The sequence below is a fragment of the Peromyscus leucopus genome, chromosome 5 (assembly GCF_004664715.2).
Source record: "Peromyscus leucopus breed LL Stock chromosome 5, UCI_PerLeu_2.1, whole genome shotgun sequence".
In the NCBI taxonomy this organism is placed as follows: Eukaryota; Metazoa; Chordata; class Mammalia; order Rodentia; family Cricetidae; genus Peromyscus; species Peromyscus leucopus.
In genome coordinates, this window is record NC_051067.1 from 125,743,361 (window position 1) to 125,763,627 (window position 20,267).

The 20,267-nt window shown below is 43.5% G+C and overlaps 2 protein-coding genes across 7 annotated transcripts in view; one reads left to right on the forward strand and one right to left on the reverse strand.

Annotated features, from left to right (window-relative positions):
* Ankrd11 (ankyrin repeat domain 11) overlaps positions 1 to 16,687 on the reverse strand; it is a 196,376-nt gene extending 179,689 nt beyond the window's left edge. For 4 of the 6 annotated variants that reach the window (XM_028880873.2, XM_028880874.2, XM_037206338.1 and 1 more), the window contains exon 1: positions 16,332 to 16,686. The gene's annotated coding sequence lies outside the window, so the exon portion shown is untranslated. Of the gene's footprint in view, positions 1 to 16,331 lie in introns of all 6 variants that reach the window. The other 2 variants (XM_037206340.1, XM_037206339.1) reach the window with 1 other exon arrangement.
* A 306-nt stretch (positions 16,688 to 16,993) lies between these two features.
* Spg7 (SPG7 matrix AAA peptidase subunit, paraplegin) overlaps positions 16,994 to 20,267 on the forward strand; it is a 56,204-nt gene continuing 52,930 nt past the window's right edge. The window contains exon 1 of the mRNA XM_037206341.1: positions 16,994 to 17,292. Within this exon, the coding sequence (XP_037062236.1) occupies positions 17,182 to 17,292 (111 nt within the window). The 5' untranslated portion in view covers positions 16,994 to 17,181. The remainder of the gene's footprint in view (positions 17,293 to 20,267) is intronic.

Here is a 20,267-nt window from a genome sequence, read left to right on the forward strand (position 1 = left end):
AACCTGAATGTCCTACTCACAAAAACAGGGTACAAAGGTGTCCCCTTATGGCCACAACCCATATGAAACTGCTCTTCACACTCTCCTTCCAACTTTCCCTGGTAGAAAGCAGCTGTCACCCTAGTGGCATCACTTACAACTGCAATCTCTCCCTGTGGCAGTCACATTAAACCCTCTCACAAATAATTCTCTGAGCTTATTACCATAACTCTACGGTCAAAGAAGCATATCTCAATAATATGAGACGTTGCTTGGGGTCTTTGTTTTTAACAGAAAGGGTCTCAGCTGAGTATGATAAATGATAGCTATAATGTCAGCAATTGGAGAAACTCAGTCAGGACTAGAGCAAGTTTGAAGACAGCCTGGAATGTTGGGTCAGTTCACAAGGCCAGCCTAAGCTTTGAAGTGAAACTCTCCCAGGAAAAAAAAAAGGGGGGGGGGATTGAAGATGTCTCAGCGGTTAAGAGCTCTGGCTGCTCTTCCAGAGGTTCTGAGTTCAATTCCCAGTAACTACATGGTGGCTCACAACCATCTATAATGGGATCCAATGCCCTCCACTGGCAAGTGGAGGAACGTGCAGACAGAGCACTCATACATACATAAATAAATCTACCAAAAAAAAAAAAACAAAAAAAACACCCCAAGAACTGGGAGTGTAGCTCAGCCGAAGAGTTCTTACCTAGCATGCATGAAACCCTAGGTTCAATCCCCAGCACTGCCTAAAACCAGGCATACTGATATACTCCTGCAATTCACTTGAAAAAAATCAGAAATTCAGCGAGGAGGTGGTGGCTCACGCCTTTAATCCCAGCACTTAGGAGGCAGAGGTAGGCAGATCTCTGTGAGTTGGGAGGCCAGACTGGTCTACAAAGCCAGTTCCAGGAAAGGCGCAAAGCTACACAGAGAAACCCTGTCTCGGAGGGAGAAACAAAGAAAAGAAAGGAGGGAGGGACGGAGGGAGGAAAAAGAGAGAGAGAGAGAGAGAGAGAGAGAGAGAGAGAGAGAGAGAGAGAGAAAAATCAGAAATTCAAGGTCATCACCGGCTACATAGGGAGACTAAGGCCAGTCTAAGAAATATTAAGATCCTGTCTCAAAAATGTAACCAATTAAAAACAAAGGAGCCAGAGAGATGGCTCAGCAGCTAAGAGTGCTTGTTGCTTTTGCAGCAGACCTGGGTTCAGTTACCTGAACCCACATGGTGATTCATAATCACCTGCTCCAGTGAATCTGAAATCTGACTTCCTTGGGCACCAGGTACACATGTGATGTACACAGATAAATTTAGGCAAAACACTTATTCTCATAAAATAAAATACATAAATCTAAAAATAATTAACATGCTCAAACTATTCAAATAAACAAAAATCAAAACAAAACAAACCAGAGTCTTACTCTGTAGCCCAGGCTGGTCTAGAATTCCCAATTGTCCTAACTCAGTCCTCTAAGTACTGGGATTAGAGGTATGTGCCACCAAGCCTGGCACTCAAAAGAATGAAACCTTAAAGCAGGGCAGTGGTGGCTCACGCCTTTAATCCCAGCACTTGGAATGGAGAGGCAGACTGATCTCTGTGAGTTCCAGGCTATCCTTGTCTACAGAGTTCCACGGCAGGTTCCAAAGCTACACAGAGAAACTGTCTCAAGGGGAAAAAAAAAAAGAAAAGAAAAGAAATGTGAATTAGTATCAGGTTAGCCACGTTAGTACATGTCTATGGCTAAGAAGTTCACGGTCTCCCTGAGCATTTTATTAGGTAAGACCCTAATTCAAAATAAAAGGCTCAGTACTAAAGCATAAACCCATAGAAGAGATAGAAAGTAGGGAGGAAGAAGAGATTAATATCAGTATCAACTATTCATAGTGACAGACTGTCTTTGAGTCATAAGCTAGGCCTGAGTCAAATTGTGAATTTGTAACCTGATTCTCATCTGATAATTTTCTCCATTTCTTTTTTGTTAAACATATTGGGGAGGGGGGTGTCGATGACAAGATTCGTATCTGGCTGTCAGAGGACAACTTGCAGCAGTCAGTTCTCTCCTTCAACCCTGTGGCTCTCAAAGACTGTACTCAGGTCATCTTGATGGTAAGTAAGTGCCCCTACTCACTGAGCCATCTAGCTCATGTTCTATCACCTCTACATCTAATTAAATGACAGCTGCATTCACAAAAGTACAAGCAAACTTAGTCACTAATGACAAATATCTACATAGGAAGTCTAAAAACTATCCTATTCATAAAGGACATGAGTTCCAGTTCTAGCTCTCCAGCTCCTCACTAGAAAACCTCTGCACCTGTTTCTTTTATTTGTTGGGGGGCACTTGAGGAATGTACTGTTGTCTTACCCCAAACTCTTGGCATCCCTCCTAGAAGCCTCAGCCTCCCCAAGTACTGAAATTGCATAAACCATTGTGCCCAGTTTGGACAAGTCACTTTTAATGTAAATGTGAGCTGGAAGCAACACCCACATGATAGGCTACACACAAAGGAAATATATTACCAATAAATTATTCCATTTGCAACAAATCTCACCACTCCCATTTCACACCCACAACCTAATTCTAGTTTCCCCCAGGAAGTAAGAGGTTCCATTTTCAAAAGTAAAGCTTGGTATCACAATATTAAATATATAATTCCCTGAACCTATTATTTAAGAATGTCCCATAATATTTTAGGTCTTTGACAACTCTAGCCTCAGAGTCTGAGGATGGAAGCAGGTTTCCTTTCATCTTAACAGACCAGGGAGAACTGCCTTCAGCCCCAGCTGCAAAAACTTCAAAACCAAACAGCTTTGATAAGCCCACTTGTCTTAAAGCATTTTTTATTTAATTTCACTCACTGAAAACATAGCCCTCAAAAGCATTCAAGTGCAAAAAAAAAAAAAAGAGCCAGCTTGCTGGGGCAAAAAAAGAAAAAAGGCCAAGCAGGACAGCTGACCCCAGGGCCCTTCCTCTCCATTCTCACTGTAGCAGAGCTCCAGGGAAACCACCACCTACTCCACTAAAGGAGTTTTTAAATCCAATCCAGTCTAGTGAGTAGGGCAGCAATGCTGGATTAGCAACTGTGATGGGGAAATAACCAACACAGTCTCTCTGAAAAAAGTAAAATGGACGGTTGTTGACAAAGGGAAACAGTTCTGAGAAGACTTTAAAGAGCCAAGGGTATCCTACAGCCTCTTCAAGCAATGTCAAACTGTCACATTTACAATAGTGCATTACATCATCATCTGTAAGTATTGCATGGAATATTACAGAAAAAAACTCCTAAGTTTTAAAATGTTTTAACTTTAAATGGCTCAGTAGTTAACGCTTGCTGCTCTTGCAGAGGACCTGGGCTTAGTTTTCAGCACCCACAAGGGGCTCACAACTACTCCTAACTCCAGTATCATGCCCTCTTCTAACCTCCTTGAGCACCAGGTGCACACATGTGCACATTCATACATGCAGGGAAAGCATTCATACACATAAGGTAAAATAAATGTCTTTTTTATTTTTTAAATAAAATGTATACTGCTAGCCAGGCATGGTTGCACACACCTTAATCCCAGCACGCCAGAGGCAGAAGCAGCAGACAGGTCTCTTTGAGTTCCAGGCCAGCCAGAGCTACATAGTGAAGCCTTGTCACTCAATAAATAAATAAATTTTGAAAGGTAGGATGAAAATTTATATTGCTATTTCTGTCTGTCTGCCCACCTAGGAATTGCATCATCCTGGGTCCATCTTAAGTGTCAACACCACAGAGCTTGTTTCAAAACTCTTATTTGGCTAGGTGTGGCCGTGGTACATGCCTTTGATTCCAGCACTCGAAGAGAAAGGTGGATACCTATGGGTTTGAGAACAGCCTGTTTGTTCTACATAGCAGGTTCCAGCCAGCTAAGGCTACATAGTAAGAAAAGACAAATAACAAGTCTGGTGTGGTAGTGGTACACTCGAGAGGCAGAGCCAGACAGATCTCTGTGAGTTCAAGGCCAGCCTGGTCTACAAAGTGAATCCCAGGGCACCCAGGACTGTTACACAGAGAAAGAAAACCTGTCTTGAAAAACAAAACAAAACAAAAAACAAAAACCCACAATGGATGCCCAATCACCCAAAAGTGACTCTAGCCATCCAGACATACCAGAAAGCCACAAAGTGCTACCTTTCAGTGAAAAGAGAAATCAGAAAGCACAAAGCAAATACAGGGCTCAGTACTATCTAATGTTTCAATACTGTGCAGTTTCAGGTGGGTCATCTATTTCCCTGTCCTTCTGTTCTCCTTTATTTCCTCAACTGTAATTATGCTAAGCAAGACTCAGAGCCCTGACAGAAACAGAAATGCTATGAGAGCCACCCACCGAACCAGAAACTCCAAAGCTACTTAGACCTGAATGCAGGTGACAGCAGACCGAAGATCACAATCAGAAAAATAACTGCATCCTATTGACTTGAAGTAACAAGAATGTTCACTATATGCAAGGCATGGTGGAGTACATACACCTTTAATCCCAGCACTTGGGAGGCAGAGGCAGGTGGATCTGAGTTCAAGGATGGCTTGGTCAGTTCCAGGACACCCAGGACTGTTACACAGAGAAACCCTGTCCAAAAAAAAAAAAAAACCCACACAACTGTTCACTCTTAATTTTTTTTCTTTTTTTTTTTTTTTCTTTTTAAGTTTTTCAAGATAGGGTTTCTCTGTGTAGCTTTGCGCCTTTCCTGGAACTCACTTGGTAGCCCAGGCTGGCCTTGAACTCACAGAGATCCGCCTGCCTCTGCCTTCCAAGTGCTGGGAGTAAAGGTGTGCGCTACCACCAGCCCGGCTTCACTCTTAAATTCAGTCTGGATTAAATAGATTAAATGTTTTTTTACATAAAATATTATGTCCTGCCAGGTATTACCACTTTCTCTGACTTATATAAACCTTTTTAAAAGTAGTCCTTTCAAGACCAATCCTTTTCAAGCGAATTATTAACTATCTATGTTCTGACATGAATAGAAAGAAACTACAGGAGGCAGAAAATAAAACCAAACCCAAGGTTAATTTACCTATATCTGAACACATGGATCTCTACTCTTCCTTTATAGGACCTTGGGCATCTGCAACAACCAAAAGTCTCTAACTCCCTCTCTACTGTCTTAGCTTACATTTTGTACTGACTTATAAAATTCTTTGAAGGCAAATACCAAAAGTATCTAACTCCCTTCCTACTGTCTTAGACATAAATAAGAGCTACTAATATGAAAATTTCTGCTAAAATATGTGAGGTCCGAATTGCCCACTTTGAGGCTCTCTGACCTCCACCTGTCACTTTCTGAACAATCTGTTTCCTCTTCTGAACTGAGCTGCCCACTTCTCCCTCCAGAATGTAAACCCCAGGAGACCAGAGCTATCCAAGCCAAATGCCAAGCATCATGTGGTAGGCACAAAACAAATAGCATCTAGATCCTGCTCTTTCTCTTTAGCTTATGTTGAATAAGAATTTAGGAGTATTCAGCCAGGTCCAATCACAAGTGTCAGTAAAGGCTCACACAAACCTGATGACCTTAGTTGATTCCCCAAAGCATACAGCAGGAGGAGAGTGTTGTGGGATATTTGTACACTAGCGGGACAGAGAAAGACTCAACTCTGACCTCACCACACACACAGTGGCACACATGCACCTCACACATATACATATCATATACACATAATAATAAAGTAAAAAGGGACAGTGATGAGTGCTACAGATGTGTTACTGCCATCTTTTAGGATGGAGAACAGTAAACCATCTGGCAGAAATGAATATATTTTAAGGAGACATTTTAATTATCAGACTATTAAACAATGGACCCTATGGTGATATAAATGAGAAATGTCTTTCACAGGCTCATGAACTTGAACACTCGGTTCTCGGTTGGTCATGCCATTTGGGGGTTATGGAGCCTTTAGGAGGTTTAACCTTGCTGGAGGAAGTTTGTCACTAGAGATAGACTTTAAGTCTATAACCTCTCCCATCCCACTTCCTGTTTGTTTTTCTCTCACTTCTTAATGCATGTGAACAAAGCCTCTGCTTCCTGATGTCATGCCTTAGCTGCCATTATGGACTCTCTACTTTTCTGAAATGGTAAGCTAAAGTAAGTCTTTTCTTCCTTAAGAAAGGTAAATTTCACTGGCCAGTGTGGCGCATGCCTTTAATACCAGCACTCATGAGGCAGAGCCAGGGGATCTCTGTGAGTTTGAGGCCACCCTGGTCTACAGAGGGAGATCTGGGACAGGCACCAAAAACTACACAAAGAAACCCTGCCTTGAAAAACAAACAAACAAACAAACAAACAAACAAAAAGAAAAAAAATAAACACATACTGTTCCAGAAGACCTGAGTTCAATCTCAGTACCCATGTAAAGTGGGCTCATAACCACTATTACCTGAACTCACATACATCACATACACATTAATTAAAATTTAGTGGCTCAGAAACACCAAAAACAAGCAAAAAGCACATCATTAGCACATTTAATAAGCTCTGGAGGGCATAAAGCAGAGGCAGGCAGATCTGTGAGTTCAAGGCCAGCCTGGGGTACATAGTAAATTCCAAGCCAGTCAGACCCTGTCTCAAACCACTCTCTCCACCACAAAAAAAAAAAAAAAAAAAAAAAAAAAAAAAAAAAAAAAAAAGACTGGAGGCAAGAGAGCACAAAAAAAAACTAACGAAGAGACTCACAAAGGCTAAAACCTTAAAATCATATCAACCTTGAGGTCATGAAATAATAACAAAGCATGTTGATCTAAAAGTTCAAATTTCTTCTATGTAACCAATCAGAAAGGTGCTTTTCCTGCTCTGCATATCCTTTAACTAGTCAGCCATTTTAGTAACTTCTTATACATTAAGAGCACTGACTGTTCTTCCAAAGGTTCTGAGTTCAATTCCCAGTATCCACATGGTGGCTCACAAGTGTCTACAACCAGTTCCATGGGATGTGATAACTACCCTCTTCTGGTATGCAAGTATATATGCAGATAGAACACCCATATACGTAAATAAATCATACATACATATATATGTGTGTGTATATATGTGTATATGTGTGTATATATATATATATATATATATATATATATATATACACACACACACACACACACACATACATACATATGTATGTATGAGTGTTTTGCCGGCATGTAAGTCTGTGCATGAAGCATGTGCCTGGAGCCTAGACACATGTAGAGACAAAAGAGGGCATCAGATCCCCTGGAATTGGAGTTATAGACATTTGTGGACCACTTTATTGGTGCTGGGAATCAAACATGGGTCCTCTGCAAGAGCAGCTAGTGTTCTTACCCTCGGTGATAAATTTTTTCAGTTAGTTCTTTCAAAGTGTTGCTTTGGGGTTTCATAGGTCTTTTATTTTCCGTCCTGCAGGATGTAAAAACCCCATTTAGAACCATGGTCAAATAAGCTGGGGTGTAACTCTGGTGGAGCACTTGCATAGCATGCACAAGGCCCTAGGCTACTCAGGAAGGCAATGGACAACTTTATTTTTATTTTTTGTGTATGAGTGGCTTGCCTGCATGTATCAATCAATGTGCACCACTCGTGTGCCTGGTACCTTCCAAGGTAAGAAGAGGGCATCCAATCTCCTAGAACATGTGGATGTTGAGAAAGGAAAGCAGGTCCTCTGTAAGAGCAGCCAATGCTCTTAAGTACTGAACCATCATCTCTCCAGCCCTGATATTATTAATAAACTGTTAAGAATAAGAAATAAAGTTCTTGGTCTGGAGAGATGGTTCTGCAGTTAAGAGCACTGGCTGTTCTTCCAGAGGTCCTGAGTTCAATTCCCAGCAACCACATGGTGGCTCACAACCATCTGTGATGAGATCTGGCGCCCTCTTCTGGTGTGCATAAAGACAGGTCACTTATATACATAAAATAAATATTAAAAAAAAAAAGAAAGTTCTCAATACTTCTCTTCCAGCTTTAGGAGGAAAAAAACAGATGTCTATTTTTAGATGAAAATCTGATATCATAGTTATTAATCATTTATAAATGAAATTTCAATTTCACCCTTTCCTAACATCATCTTTTTGGGAGGAAGGAGGGAGTACAAAGGATGAAACTCTTAACAATTAAGAGACCAGGCAAGGAGCTGGAGAGACGGCTCAGTGGTTAAGAGCACTGGATGTTCTTCCAGAGGACCTGGGTTCAATTCCCAGCAACCACATGGCAGCTCACAGCTGTAAACAACTGTCTGTAATTCTAATTCCAGGGGACCTGACACCTATGGCAAAACACCAATGCACATAAAATAAATTTAAAAAAAGAGAGGTCAGGCAAACTACAACTGAGCTATACTCCCCAACCCAAGATCATTTTTTAAATTTAAGTAGTGAGCAGAAATATTCTGTGTAATCTTACTTAACCTTGAAATTTAAAAACATTATCTAAATAGTCAAAATGTTAATGTTTTTGTTTGCTTAATAAAAAGCCAACTGCTGGTGCACACCTTTAGTCCCAGCACTGGGGAGGCAAGGGGATCTCTGTGAGTTTTGAGGCCAGCCTCATCTACAGATTGAGTTTCAGGACAGCCAGGGATGTCACACAGAGAAACCTTGTCCCCAAAAACCAAATAAATAAATAGCCAACTTTTTCTTATTATAAAACAGATGCACATGATTGCTTTACAAATGGAAAAAGTGTGTCTACAGATTTTCAAGATAATAATTTACCACAATGATGCCAGGACAAGACTAGAAGCTTAAGGCTTGGCCTTAGGCAGCAAGTAAAGCCAATGCCTTCAAAATAGCACCTGTCCCCAACCAGATCCTTCTTCAACAGCACAGCACCACAGCCTGGGGCTTCAAAGAGAAGGGAAGGAGTAAGTCACCGAAGCACCCTTGATTGTCCACAAGATTTTCGGCCTCTGAACAATCTCATAGATTTGTGTTAATAAAAATCCACTTAATTCTTTACTCACAGGACCAGCTATAGAACTATAGTATTTCTCAAATCTAGAATTGAATCTCAATGGTTCAAACCACAGCCAACTGACTGTTCTCTCCTGCTACACCACCCAAACAAACCCAGCCCACTTAGCCAAAACCAAGAACTCAAGACTCCATCTCCCAAACATAATTTTCTTTTCAAAGGCAAACTTCTACCCTGGTGTCTTAGTACATATCTGTAATTAGCCTTCAGAAGGCTGAGGCAAGACAATCACAAGTTTTGAGATCAGACTAATTACACAAAAACAAAGATCTTAAAAAATAAAAATAAAAAGTTTGCTGTTGGGCAGTGGTAGCACATGCCTTTAATCCCAGCACATGGCTGGTAGATCTAAGTTCAAGGCCAGCCTGGTCTACAGAGTAAGTTCCAGGACATCCAGGGTTACACAAAGAAACCCCATCTCAAAAAATATTGGATGGATGGATGGATGGATGGATGGATGGATGACTAAATAACTAACTGAATAAGTGAAATAAGTAAATAAGCAAAAAAAAAAAAAAGCCATTTGCCAATTATATAAACATGTTCCTACCACAGTGCTCAGAGGAACCAATGCCTAGAGCGTGGTAAACAGGTGCTGTACCACAGAGCTACATCCCAACCACCAGGTTCCCGTTTTAAAATTTAGAAAGTACTGTGCTCATTGCATGAGTTGGCTGTTTGAAACCTGGAGCTTATGCAGGGACACTTGGCTCAGTCTGGGAGGAGGGGACTGGACCTGCCTGGACTGAGTCTACCAGGTTGATCTCAGTCCTGGGGGAGGCTTTGCCCTGGAGGAGGTGGGAATGGGATGTGGGCTGGGGGGAAGAGGAGGGGGTGGGAGGGGGGAGAACAGGGGAACCGGTGGCTGATATGTAGAACTGAATGGTATTGTAAAGTAAAATAAAAAGAAAAAAAATTTTTAGAAAATATAAGACTATTAGCCTAGGGCCAGAACTATGGCTCAGCAGTTAAGAGCACTTGCTGTTCTTACAGAGGACTCAAGTTCAATTCCCAGCACCCATATGGTGGCTTACAACTGTACATAACTTTAGTTCTAGAATATACGACATGACACCTTCTTCTGACCTCCACAGGCCCTTGGCATGGCAGGAAGTGCACTAACATACATGCAGACAAAATAAGCATATAAAGAAAATAAAAACAGATCGTTTAGCTGAGCAGTGGTGGTGCAAGCCTTTGGCCCCAGCGCACTCAGGAAGAGGTAGGCAGATCTCTGTGCGTTCAAAGACAGCCAGAGCTACACAGAGAAACCCTGTCTTTAAAAAAAAAAAAGAAAAGAAAAGAAAAGAAAAAAGATCAATTATACGTCACACACACACACACAATACAGACTGACTTAAGGCTGTCTGTACATGGCAGAGTACACTGTAATCCAAACAGTCTAGAACTAGATGGTCAGGAGCTAGGGACCACCCTGAACTACATGAGACCTCCTCTCAAAAACAAAGAGAAAACCTAGGCCTACAAGGGAAAACAAAAACATACAACTCCACTTTGGTATATTTCCCTCCAAAAAGGTTTGGGGAGAGAGGTGTTTACTTGCTTGTTCTGAAATAGGACTCCACTATGCAGCTTTGAGCAACCTGGAACTCTAGACCAGGCTGGCCTGAAACTCAAGAGATTTCCCTGCTGGTATTAAAGACCCAAACAGCTTATCTCATAAAATGCTTAAGTTTTCAAAGGACCCTACTATAACAGTAAACCACTGTTTATGTCGCCTTTAAGGAGAAGGTGCTCAACGGAGATAAAATACTTCTTCCACATGAGCAGCAACAGTAAACTTCATACACACAGCCTCTACTAAACCACAACACTGGGACCTTAAAAGGAAAGGTGTGGAAATCAGAGTAGAAACTGCTTGTAGACTTTTCCTTTGTCCTGGAAGAAAGTCCTACTAAAATTTCTTTCACAGAAAGCAATTTTCTTACCACAAAAAAATAAACTTCTATCTTTCTCTTTTTCTGTATCAATTGTGAAAGCCGTGTCCCACATCTTCAGCTAAACTACAAAGGCAAATTTGTAATGAAGACTAATGGAGAAGCAGGACATAATATTTCTAGCCAGTCAATTCCCTCAATCAAAATTATTCATATACTTCCATATACAGGCTTTAAACCAGTGCTTCTCAATCTTCCTAATAATGCTCTGACCCTTTAATACAGTTCCTCATGTTGCAGTGACCCCCAACCGTGAAGTTATTTTCATTGCTACTTCATAACTGTAATTTTGCTATTATGAATCATAATGTAAATATCTGTGTTTTCTGATTATCTTAGGCAACCCCAGTGAGAGAGTCGTTGGACCCCCAAAGGGGTCTCTACCCACAGAACTGCTGCTTTAAACAATTGCAAAAATACTTGTTAAACCAATTCTATGACTCTCCTGTAACACCCAGGGCTGGCCCAATGTTACCAATGAGATCATCCTTATCTTCATTAAAGCATACATCATCTTTGGAGCAAGGAAAAAGACAGGGGGGAACATATCAAAGCAAGTATTAGATAGTTGACAAATTTTATTAAAGTAGGAAGACACTTTCCTTGATTAAGTTTCAATAACAACCAGGCCTAGTTATCTCACTACTTGGATGGTTGAGACAGAAGGATCCATGATTCAAGGATCCTTGTCTTCCACAATAATAAATAAATATAATTTTAAAAATAAAAAAATAAAAGACAGTCCTCAGTACATAATCAGTTCAAAACCAGCCTGGGCTATAAGATCCTGTCTAGCCGGGTGGTGGTAGTGGCGGCAGCGCATGACTTAGTACTTGGGAAGCAGAAGCAGGCAGATCTCTGAGTTCCGGGACAACAGCCAGAGCTACACAGGGAAACCCTGTCTCAAGGGGGGGGGAGAAGGGGGGCTAGAATGGAAGGACCTAGGAATATACTTCAACCAGGAAACTGCTTCCAGAGCTTGTAAGCAGCCCTGGGCTCAATTTCCAGGGGAATAAACAGGGTGTGGCAGGATATACTAGTTGCCCTAGTACTCTAGAAGCAGAAGATCAGAAATTCAAGGTCATTCTCTACTACACGGGGATATATATGAGACCTTGTCTTAAGGAGGGAGGGAAGGAGGGAAGGAGGGAGGGAGGGAGGGAGGGAGGGAGGACAGGAGGAGAGGAAAGGGGAGGAGAGCAGAGGAAGGAATTGTATTGAGGAAGTAATACTGAACTAAAACTCAAAGCAGAAGGAAGGAGTATGAAAAGCTAGAATGGGCACTCAGCAGACAAGCATATGAGTATGTCAAAGCCCAAGAATGAGGAATGAGATCTGATCTAGAAATCAAAAGACCATGGTAACCATTCTTTTAAGAGTGAAAGGGCCAAGAATCTTAGCAGAAGCTTGTCATAGAATCAAAGTTAGGTGGGTTTTTTTGTTGTTGTTGTTGTTTTGTTTTGTTTTTTTGCTGCTGTTGTTTTGGGGGTGGGGTTTTAAGGGTTTGAGTTTTGGGTGTTTGTTTGTTTGTGGACCTGTGCCATTGGATGAATGCAGAAGTCAAAGGACAACTAGAGGGAATCAGTTCTCTCCACCATGTAGGACCTGGGGATCAAAGTTAGGTCATCAGATTTGGCAGCAAGCACTTTACCAGATGAACCATCTCACCAGCCCTAGTTCTGGTTTTCTGAGACAAAATCCTGAGTAGCTCAGGCTACTTGCTATGTAGCCAACCATGACCTTGAATTCTGACCCTACCAAAGTACTGGGATTATAAACATACACCAGCTCACAATAACCATTTTGATACTTATCATAAAAAGTTATCTGTAGTTCTGTCATATTTATATAATTTATTTTTTATTTTATGTTCACTGGTGTTTTGCCTTCATGTATATCTGTGTGAGGGTGTCAGAAGTTCTGAAACTGGAGTCACAGACAGGTGTGAGCTGCCATGTGGGTGCTAGGAACCAAACCAGCTCAGTGGTTAAGAGCACTGGCTGCTCTTCCAGGACCCGGATTCGATCCCCAGCACCCACATGGCAGCTCACACCTGTCTGACTCCAGTTCCAGGGGATCTGACACTCTCACACAGATATACATGAAGGCAGAAACACCAATGCATATAAATAAATATATGTGTAAAATAAATTTACGAGCTAAATAAAATTCTCTGTCTCTGTCCTCTTGTCTCTGTCTCGGTTTGAGGGGCTGGATATGTAGCTCAACTGGTAAAGCTCTTGCCTGGTATTCAGGAAGCCCTGTGTGGTAGCACATGCCTGTACTATCCTAGCATTGGGTGGTGGTTAAGAGGAGAGTCAGAATTCCAAGGTTATCTTCTGCTACATAAGGAGTTCAAGCATGGAATACTTGAAACTGTCAAAAAATGTGTTTGTGTTTAAAAATTAATTACAAGGAAAACTGGACAGGATAATTAAATGATAATTTTAAAAGTACAGAACAAAAACAGAAATTTAAATACAAAGCTGAATTCAAGTCTAGCTTAAGAGATACCACAAGTATCCATCAAACAAACAAGCCACTTAAGAATAAAAATATCTATAGGAATTAATGAAGTAGTCATTAAAGTGGATCATTTCCTAAGCCTAAAAAGGCTTTCCATGCCAATTATCCAACTGCCTGAGTTCCGGAGCTGAGGACTGACACCCTCTTTCATATAGCTTTAAGACAAAACTGAGAAAGCTGAATTGGACAGAAATTCCATTTGAAATTCAAATGAGAACACATACTGAAAACATTTCAAGACAATAACTCCTAGTTATTTGAGTTCATTCGATTTTTGTTTAAAGTTATCACAAGGGCCATGCTCAGTCTCAGAGCACTGCCTAAACAGCAGTAACAAACTGTCACAGCATGCGGTCAGACATGCAATGCATCATCATTTTCACCTATTAACTAGCAAATATCTTGCTATTAAGAGAAGCTCATCCATTACACTTACCATTTGAGGGATGAAGGGACTTACACGGGGTAATGGACAGATCAAAACACTTATTTTGGCAACAAATGCAGATTATTCTCTGAACCAGCATTTACTGATGCTTTCTAATTATGTTACTTAATTGATGATGGGCTCACTGCCAATATGCAAAATAACCCTCCTCTTATATTTGATGAACATAATTTTACTATGTCAAACCCACTTAGGTATCCAAGGCACACACACAAAGCTTCCAGAAAAAATATTCTTAAATACAAACAGCATAGGTTCTTTAACTCTATTTGTAGAAAATTCTTCTTGTCACTGAATCAACACTGTAATTATAGCTAACATGACAGCCACTAGTCATCAGTAGCCATCTGGTTTAGTGAGATGAAAGGCTCTGATAGCGCAGCATGATAACATGGCTAGTCTAGAGAAAAGCCTCGAACAGAAAAATGCAAGTTAGAAGGCTGATAGAAAGTTAGAACTGTAAACGAGGAATTCAAAACTAGGTGATACTTATAGAACTTCTGGTAAATTGTATTGTACGTTGTTTACTACAGAAAGAAGAAAAAAGGAGGAAAATAAAAATAAACACTCCTGAAAGAATCAAGCAGAGGTCAAATTTAGCAGTATCTTTTGGGTTGCTTTTCAAGGAACGCAAGAGGCAAGCACAAAGAAGAGAAAAATGTCATAGCAACTTGGCCTTTGTTCCCTCCCATCCCATTCCATTCAGGATGGCCAGCCTATCACATGAGATCCTGCTCTTAAGCGTGAAACTACAGAAAGGAGAACAACAGCTGAATGAAGTGTGGGGGAGGAAACATCAGCTATATGGAGATCCAATTCAGGGTCACAATCAAAGTGAAGCAAGGCATTTTTCCGTTTAAGTATAGCTGCAAAGTGACGGAGTATTTGTGCAATCATTTCAAAAGACACAAACAGAACTCTAGGTCTTCAGGGCAGCCAATGTTCAAGAAAAGAAGGTCTCAAGGCAACAAGTAACATTCTTGGAGATCGCCATGGAACTATGCACGTTAGACCACTGACTGGGTATCTCACACACATAACCCAGTAACTGTTTCGATAGCTTTTCCACAACCCATATCACCTACACGTTTTGCTGAGTAAGTTTCCTCATCCCCTAAAGACCCAATAGCCGAAGTAAGTTTTTACGTTCAACAATTGTGCCCCTTTATTCAGTTGAATGGAATATTAGGGACAGTGTCCAAAGGACCACAGAAAACTCACCAAATAAGCACAAAACCTGATTTTTCTATCGGTAAATTTATAAAACTACACAGTTCTTTCAAGTGGATGTAAAACTTCCATGACTGCAGAAACTACTATGAAACATGAGCACTACACCCATGTAACCAGGAGATTTCAGAGCATACAGCCTTACTGAGGACCATCTTAACCTTCACAAGACTTCCAAAATCCCTGTAAGCGATTATGCTAGACTAGCTTTCCAGAAACACAACAAAAACAGAAAACCCTACTGGAGCACTAGGTCGAGAAGGCCTCAAGAAAAATTAAGACTCCACACCGAGCCACATACATCCGAACTGAACCGCACATCCGTCTGTGAGGGGGTTGGATCCATGTGGCAAGGCCAACCGTGCACACACGTTCACACACACACACACACACACTCACACAGCGCTACCGCCTTGCCTTGCACACACACACACACACACAGACACACACACACACAGACACACACACACACACAGCGCTACCGCCTTGCCAGGGGATGATGAAATGAGGAACGGAAATTAACATTTCAAGCAACGTCTCACATTGTTCCTGGAGGCCAAGGGCTGCTTCTGCAGCCGTCGCCTACATCGCTTTCCTCCCACTCGCCCCCAGTCTCGCCTTCCCCTCCCCCAGACGCCCCCCGCCGCCCCGCATTCCTGCCCCCACTCGGGCCTGCGCGCCTCCGCACCCCGCAGCTCCAGGTCCCCGGCTCGCCCGCCCCCTCCGGCTCGGCTCGCAGCCCGAGGGCCGCCTGCTCTCATTTCAAAACACGATAATAATAGGGACGCTGGGAATAACAACTACCACCAGCCCAGCGACGGGGCCCCTCCCGAGGGTCAGAGGTCGGCGCCCCACATCACTGCAGACCCCAGGGACCTCCGGAAGCCCTCCGTCGAGCTCAAGGAGTCCCAAGACCCACTGGCCCACCGTCGCCCCTCAACCGAGGCCCGCCCTCGATCCTCACAGCCACCCCGGCCCGCCCCGGAGCCCTCCCTCAGCCCCTCACTGCCGCCCGACCCCTGGGACGCCCCGAGGCTCGCCTCAGAGCCCGCCCTTAGCCCCTCATGGCCGCTCGCAAGGAACCCCGCGGCCCACCAACCAGCCTCTCGCGGCGCCCGGCCCGCCCCGGGCACCCGCGGCGTCGGGCAGCGGAGGAGGGCCTGCAGGCCGCAAAGGCCGCGGGAACGCCCGGCGCCCGCCTCGACCACCACCCCCAGGTCCTCGGCGCCTCTCACCCGGCTCCGAGGGCGACGCGGCTCCGCGGCGGAACGGCGGCGGGGCGCGGACGCTGCCCATGCAGTCCGCGGCCGCGTTTCCCGGGCCGCGCGGCCCGGGCGGGAAGGCGGCGGCGGCGGCGGAGCGCGGGCTGTGGGCTGCGGCGAGTGCGGGGCCGGCGGGATGCAAGCCCGCCCAAGGCGCGCAGAAGCTCACGCGGGACGGCGGTGCTCACGCGGGCGCTACTGTGGGGGCGTCTGGCCGCGGACTCCGCCGCGGCGCCTCCCCGGCTGGGGCCCTCGGTCCATAGCGCTCTATCGCGGGCGGCCTCTGGCTCCAGGACCCAGCGGTGGCTGCGGCGGGCGCCGGCCGCATGAGAGGCTCCCGCCCATTGGCTCGCCGTATCCGCCGCCACCATTGGCCCGCCCAGCAGAGCGGCAGGGGCCGCTCACGTCACGTCAGAGAGGAAATGCGATCCTGGGGTGAAAGGGCGCTGGCGGCCTGACGGCTTCCGTAACTGGTCTGAGGTGGGACTAGGAAGACGTCTCGGGAATGATTGGCCGAAATTGTGCATCCATGTCTCCGAGACGCAGGCGGAAAAGGTAACTAGATTGGCTGCCCTCCCATACCAGAGGGTGGGTCTTGCGCTACGAGGTACGACGATTGGCTTTACTCAGTGCCGGAAGTGATGAGAACGCGATCGAGAAACAAGGTTGTTGTCGAAGGAGCCGGAAGGTTAGATATGTGCTGTTCTGGCAGGCGTTGTGTGGCAGCACGCGGTTCCATGTTGCCTGCAAGTCTGTGAGCTTCGAGAAAACGTGGCTCCAGCCGACCGGAGGCTCTTGAAGTAGCAAAGACAGCTTGGTGACCATGAAGGAGAAACGTAGCTCAAGCCCCCGCCCGCGTTTCGGCTTTCCTGGAGGTGTTCTTGGACAGCGCTTCCCTCCGAGCACCGACAGCCACGTTAGCAACCGGGATGTGGTGAGCTCCAGACGCTACCCGTCGGTTTCCTTAGACCCCGTGCTTCGACAGCCTCCCTCCCCCAGCTCAAGAAACTTCACCGCGAGGGTTCATAGAACCAAGGAAAGATGACGAACCTCAGGCTGCAAAGTCGAATAGTCCTGTGCCTTACTGATTACAGAACGCAGAAAAGTTTAATGATGATTTCTGTAGTAGATTTTGTTTGCAAATTAGCTGAAAATTCAAAGCACAGGGTATAATCCCAGCGCTGCAGTGACTGAGGCACTAGGATCCGGAGCTCAAGGTATATTGTTGGGTACATTTCGAGTTCAAGAGCAGTCTGAGTTACATGAGACATTGTCTCAAAATACATAAAGTAATCGGATGTGGTGATGTACGCCTTTAATCCCAGCACTCAGGAGGCAGGCAGACTGGATTTTTTGAGTTCTAGGCCAGCTAGGGCCACACAGTGAGGCCTTGTTTCAAAAAATAAAATACCAAGTAATCAAGGCTGGAGAGATGGCTCAGCGGTTAAGAACACTTGCTGCCCTTCCAGAGAACCAGGGTTTGTTTCTCAGCACCCATCTTGGACAATTTCACAAATACCTGTTAACTCCAGCTCCAGAAGATCTCACGACCTCTTCTGACCTTTCAAGAATTCATACGTGAGGCATATTCACATATATAGAATACACATCGAATAAATACTTTAAAAGTAATTGGAGGCTGGAGAGATGACTCATCAGTTAAGAGCACTGGCTACTCTTCTAGAGGATCAGGGTTCTATTCCCGGCATCCATAACTCCAGTTCTAGAGGATCCAACACCCTCTCCCTGGACATGCACTGGTATACATACATATATACAGGCACAACAAACACCTATACACATAAAAGTAAAAAAAAGTTTAATCAAACCTCCAGTCAGTCCCTGTCCTACTTAAGTGCATCTAAGTACTCGTAAACCAGAAAAGCTAAGTGGCCAAAATCAATATTTATGCTTATTTGTTTGTTTTGGGGCTTTAGGGGTTTTGTTTTGTTTTGAGACAAGGTTTCTCTGTGTAGCCTTGGCTGCCCTGGAAATAGCTCTTTGACGATTTGATTTGGTTGGTTTTGGGGTTTTGTTTTTTCTGTATTTTATTGAACTCTTAAAACAATGTGTAAACAAAGTCTTTACAGAGCACAATTATGAAATCATAGAATTGCAAATTCCAAAGTGGATGAACCTTGGAGATGACCTTTCCCCTTTTTCAGCATATAGCATTGAGAGGACATGCTACGATAAAACCACCCACGTTCAAAATGCCAGCTTTGTGATACGTAGCTGTAATTGTAACCATGGACATTTTTGTTTCTCAAACCTTCAGTTATTTTCCTGGGTAAAATGGGAACAACAAACGGTGCCAGTTTCATAGAACACGAGGAAAGAGGATGTGAAACCTGTAAAGTACATGAATACCTACACAAAATAAATAAAGAGTTTTTACTGGAGTGTGTAGATTGTGTGGGAGGGATGTCAGAGGACCACTCTGTGGAGTTAGTTCTCCTTTGACCTCTATGTGGTTCAGGGCTCATAGAGTCAGGCTTTACCTACTGGGCTGTCTTCCCAACCCATAAATTTTTTTTTTTTTTTTTTTTTTTTTTTTTAAGAAAGAGGGTTAGAGCCAGGCAGTGGTGGTCCATGCCTTTAATCCCAGCAGCCAGAAGGCAGAGGCAGAGGATCTCTTGAATTTGAGTCCAGCCTGGTCTACAGAGTAGAGTTCCAGAACAGCCAGGACTATTATATAGAGAAACTTTGTCTCAGAAAACCAAAAAGAAAGAAAAAGAGAATTACCAGATGGCTCCTAAGTTAGGAGCGCTCTCTTTCAAGGAACCCAGGTTCAGTTCCTAGCACCCACATGATGGCTGACAACAGTGTGTAACTCCAGATCCAACACCTACTTCGGGCACCAGGTATGCACATGGTGAACAGATGTACATACAGACAAAACACCCATACACATAAAACTTTTTTAAAATTTAGAGAAATTGGATCTGGAGTCAGGCAATGTGGTGCACACCTGTGATCCTAGAAGAATCAGGGGCTCAAGACCAGCCTCAGCTACCTGAAACACTTTCAAACAAAAGAAAAAAGGAAACAATGGGGCTGGAGGTACAGCTCAGCTGACAGAGTACTTGCCTCAGATGCACAAAACCCATGCGTTGAAGTTTACACCTCTGTTTGATAGTTACTTGGAGGCAAGCCTTTGGGGAAGTTAATTAGTTACATAATGAAAGCAGTGGTCTTCTTTTTCCTGGTTTTTGTTTTTGAAAAGGATATGCTCCATAATTCAGACTGGTCTCAAACTCTCTAGAGCAGTGGTTCTCAACCTTCCTAATACATACAGACCCTTCATACAGTTCCTCATGTTGTGGTGACCCCAACCATTAAACTATTTTCATTACTATTTCATAACTGTAATCATCCTATTATAATGAACTGTAATATAAATATCTGTGTTTTTCCAATGGTCTTAGGCAACCCTGTGAAAGAGTCCCTCAAACCCCCCTCAGGGGTCATGACCCACAGGTTGAGAAATACTGCTGTACATAGTCCAAACTCATGAGTCTCCTTGATTATAGGAGTGTACTGCTATGGCCAGTTGTGGTCACATCTCTTTTTTTTTTTTTTTCATTTATTATGTATACAGTATTCTGCCTCGTATGCCTGCAGGCCAGAAGAGGGCACCAGATCTCATTATAGATGGTTATGAGCCACCATATGGTTGCTGGGAATCGAACTCAGGACCTCAGGAAAGGCAGCCAGTGCTCTTAACCCCTGAGCCATCTCTCCAGCCCCTCACATCTCTTTTGAATGGAATTAGTATCCTTAAAAAGGAAGCCTGAGGAGTTGGATCTGACATCCTACTTAAAAACAAAAAAAAAAATATTAATAAAAAAAGAAAGAAAAGGAAAAAAAGAAAAACGAAAAGAAAAAAGTTAATAAAAAAGCCTGTAG